General features: G+C 36.2%; 1 protein-coding gene across 1 annotated transcript in view; it reads right to left on the bottom strand.

Annotated features, from left to right (window-relative positions):
• LOC106875905 (ATP-dependent RNA helicase DHX33-like) overlaps window positions 1–3,965 on the bottom strand; it is a 69,611-nt gene that overhangs the window by 57,272 nt on the left and 8,374 nt on the right. Inside the window, 3 exon segments of the mRNA XM_014924223.2 lie at window positions 531–702; window positions 2,056–2,141; window positions 3,659–3,878. Coding sequence (XP_014779709.1) covers window positions 531–702; window positions 2,056–2,141; window positions 3,659–3,878 — 478 coding nt within the window.

The raw sequence follows: 3,965 nt of genomic DNA, 5'->3' as shown, positions 1-3,965 counted from the left end.
GTTTTAATATATATATATATATATACTTTATTTAAAAGCAGCAGAAATATAACAAAAAAACCATTACTCTGAGTAACGGTTTTTTTGTTATATTTCTGCTGCTTTTAAATAAAGCATATTACTCTACCTCTGGTATTTGAGTACTCTTTTTTCCACCTTGTTGCACATTTCATGTGCTTACTCCGGTATATAAATATATATATATATATATATATATATATATATATATACACACACACATATACACATACACATGAAGGGGTCTCATATAGATTCTATCTGCCAATCTACTCACAAGGCTTTGGTTGGCCTGAGACTAAAGTAGAAGACATTTGACTGAACCTGAAACCATGTGGTTGGGAAGGAAACTTACCACTCAGCCACATCTGTCAAAGACCTTCAAGTTAAAATTAAGGTACAACAGAGGTGTGACTATGTGGTCCAAGTGAACTCAATATTGGGAAACCTGGTGTCTGAAAGAGAATTAATGTATTTCATAAGAAATATGGTCATGAAAGAGCTTAACTTACTTTTGGAGCAGGAGTGAAAACTCGTAACTGAGCAATCGGTGCTTGAGCAGCATATAACGGATAGACACACATAGGTGGTGCTTCACCAATTAAGTCTTTGGAAATATCTCGGATCTGTTTGACAATGGATTCAATCTCTTCCTGACCAGTTAGGAAAACCAAGATATCCTCACTGCAGAACAAGAAAAAAGAATTCTTCGTTAGGAAAAGATATTTTTCCATTTTGTTTTTTTTCAAGGAATTGAGTTTAGAAAAAAAACTGATTAATACCAAGCACTATATATATATATATATAAAGAAGCATTGGTTATAGAACAAACATTAAATTTGGATCAACGACTTATATACAGCAGGGTGGTGTTGTATATAAAGTCATTGAGCCAAATTTAATGTTTGTTCTATAACCAATGCTTCTTTATCTTCATCTCATTTATATTTGAGCACTTCTTTTAGAGTCCCCTATAAACCCTTTTGTTTCTATATAAAGAGACAAATATTATTTCTTATTGTATACGTGGCCGTTGCCAGTACCGCCTGACTGGCCTTCCTGCGGGTGACACGTAAAAGCACCCACTACACTCTCTGAGTGGTTGGCGTTAGGAAGGGCATCCAGTTGTAGAAATTCTGCCAAATCAGATTGGAGCCTGGTGTAGCTATCTAGTTTCACCAGTTCTCAGTCAAATCGTCCAACCCATGCTAGCATGGAGAGCGGATGTTAAACGATGATGATGATGATGATATATATATATATATACATGAAACAGATATTGTTATATTTAGGGATGGTTATATTTTTTGTCAGTTAACCACACACACTATATACTTGTTCATTACTTCAGCTTTATTATTATTCTATTTTAATGTCCTTTGTCTGAAATCCTTTATCACACATACTTTGACCTCTTCAGTGACTCTCCATCCCATGTGTCTCTTTCTGCTCTGTTTAGTCTAGAATACTAATAATGAAGCTAAAATGTTCACTAAGTCCATAGTGGTTAATAGGCAAAAAAAATACGACCATACCCAAATATAACAATATATATGTTAAAAAAATCATCATTGTCTAATGTCCATTTTCCATGTTGGCATGGGTTGGATGGTTTGACAGGGGCTGGCCAACTGGAGAGCTGCACCAGGTTCCAATTGTCTGTTCTGGCAAGATTTCTGCAGCTGAATATCCTCCCTAATGCCAACCATTTTACAAAGTGTAGTGGGTGCTTTTTGCATGACACCATTGTGGCACCAGCACAGGTGCTTTTTAAATGGTACCAGCATAGGATATTTATATGTATGTACACACACACATTTATGTTTGTTTTTAAGTCAAGTTACATATGAAAATAATTTAACAGTGAACTGAAGAATTATTCAATACTTTTTTGATGAGTATGTATTTATTACACTTTTACAAGAAGAGGCATGATGATGACTTTGAAATTTGAAACCTGCATGCCTTCATTGGACAGTCTGAATATCCGTTTTAGACAAAAAAAAAAAAAAAAAAAAAGCAAAAAAACTCACTTACTCAGGAGGAACTTCTCTGTGGATTTGGAAAACGGTGACTAATGCAGAAAAAGAGTAATCTGATTGGTGTTCTGAAGTGTAATAGAGCTGGAAAAGATGAAGAATTTACTAACGATAAACATCTGTTAATGATAATGAGATATTATAAGCACCAATTGAGGACTAGAAAGAGTTGCAGGTTGACTGAAGAGATTCAAACTGTGTATCTTTTATCATTGCCATGATATTGATGATGCTAGAGAAGTCCATACCATATCATCATTTAACATCTGCTTTCCATGCTGGCATGGGTTAGACAGTTTAACTGGAGCTGGTAAGGCCAGGGATTGCACCAGGCTCCATTGTTCTGCCATGGTTTCTACAGATGAATGTCCTTCCTAACACCAACCACTCCACAAAGTGCACTAGATACTTTTTATGTGGCACCAGCCCCAATGCTTTTTAAGTGGCACCAACACCAGTGCTTTTTGTGTGGCAGACGGGTCTTCTTGAGTACAGCAAGGCACCAGATATCATGATCCTTTGTCATCTCCTTTGTAAGGCTGTGTCTTGAGATTGGCCTTCAATTCTTCAATCCATGTCTTCCTGGGTCTCCTTCTTGCACAAGTTCCATCAACTTTAAGTGATTGGCACTTCTGTATGCAACTGTCTACTTTCATACACATCACATGACCAAACCAGCACAGAAAACCATCATCATCATCATAATCAACCCCTGGACATTAAGTCTCAAGTCCAAAGACCCATAATCCAGTTTCCATGACATATGACTGGGATCACAACATTCCCCATGAATGAGATACCAGTCTTTTGAAGGTTACTCGATTTACAGCTGAGTGGACTTGAGCAACATGAAATGAAGTGTTTAGCTCATCTGGTCCAGGAACTGAATCATGATCTTGCAATCCCGAGTACAATATCCTAACCACTGGGCTATACACCTTCACTTCTTAAAATGAAGCAACAAAAATATTTTTCTCTTGATATTTCAATCGTTATATTTTATTCATAATATTTTTCAGTCACTGGACTGCAGCCATGCTGGTGCACCATCTTCACTGATCCCAAAACATATTTCATTCTGATATTATTTTATCAATCTATATTTGTTGAACAACTAAATTAGCCTTTTTGATATATACGACACCAGTTATACCTCTACAAACAGCAAATTTTACATAACATAAACCAGATACACATATGTGTACATACATGACAGGCCTCTGCGCACTTTCATCTACCAAATTCCACTCACATGCTACCATCACTGTCGTCTTTATGGAGACTTTATGTGGTTGGAAACTTTATGTTGTTGTTTAACTCTCTAGAAACAGCAGCCAAAACTACTTCCATTCACAACTAACCAGAAAGGTAGATATACAATCACATTTCATTCACAACTTAATAGAAAAACACACTGGATATTGTAGTCCAAGATACACTATTACATTTCATAACCAAATAATAATTTGATTTTCTGGGTTGCCCTGCAAGTGATAGAGACACAGTTGGTATTTTATCAGTCAGGTAGTTTTTTTATTTTCACAGCAGTGCCCCAGCATGGCTACAGGCTTGCAGAATATAAGATGATCAACAAGACCAACCTTTACTGCGAATTGTCTTCCTTCAAGGTAAAGAACAGGACAAGAACTGAAATATGAGGAGAAATGGTCGACATCCATTGTGGCAGACATGATAATGATCTGGAACAGAGGAAAGTAGAAATGGATTATTACGAGTGGGTGAGGGCGTTAGAAAATAGGGATGAGTGTAAACGATGTGTATGTGTGTGTGTGGGTATATATATATATCAGTAGGTGTGTGAATACAGGTATCAGAATGTGAGTGTATGAATATGTGTTTCAATGTGTGTGCATGGATGTATATATATATATATATATATATATATAT

This window comes from Octopus bimaculoides, chromosome 21 (genome assembly GCF_001194135.2).
Source record: "Octopus bimaculoides isolate UCB-OBI-ISO-001 chromosome 21, ASM119413v2, whole genome shotgun sequence".
Lineage (NCBI taxonomy): Eukaryota > Metazoa > Mollusca > Cephalopoda > Octopoda > Octopodidae > Octopus > Octopus bimaculoides.
Note: the sequence above shows the minus strand (reverse complement) of the source record. Positions and strands in the feature narration are given on the sequence as shown.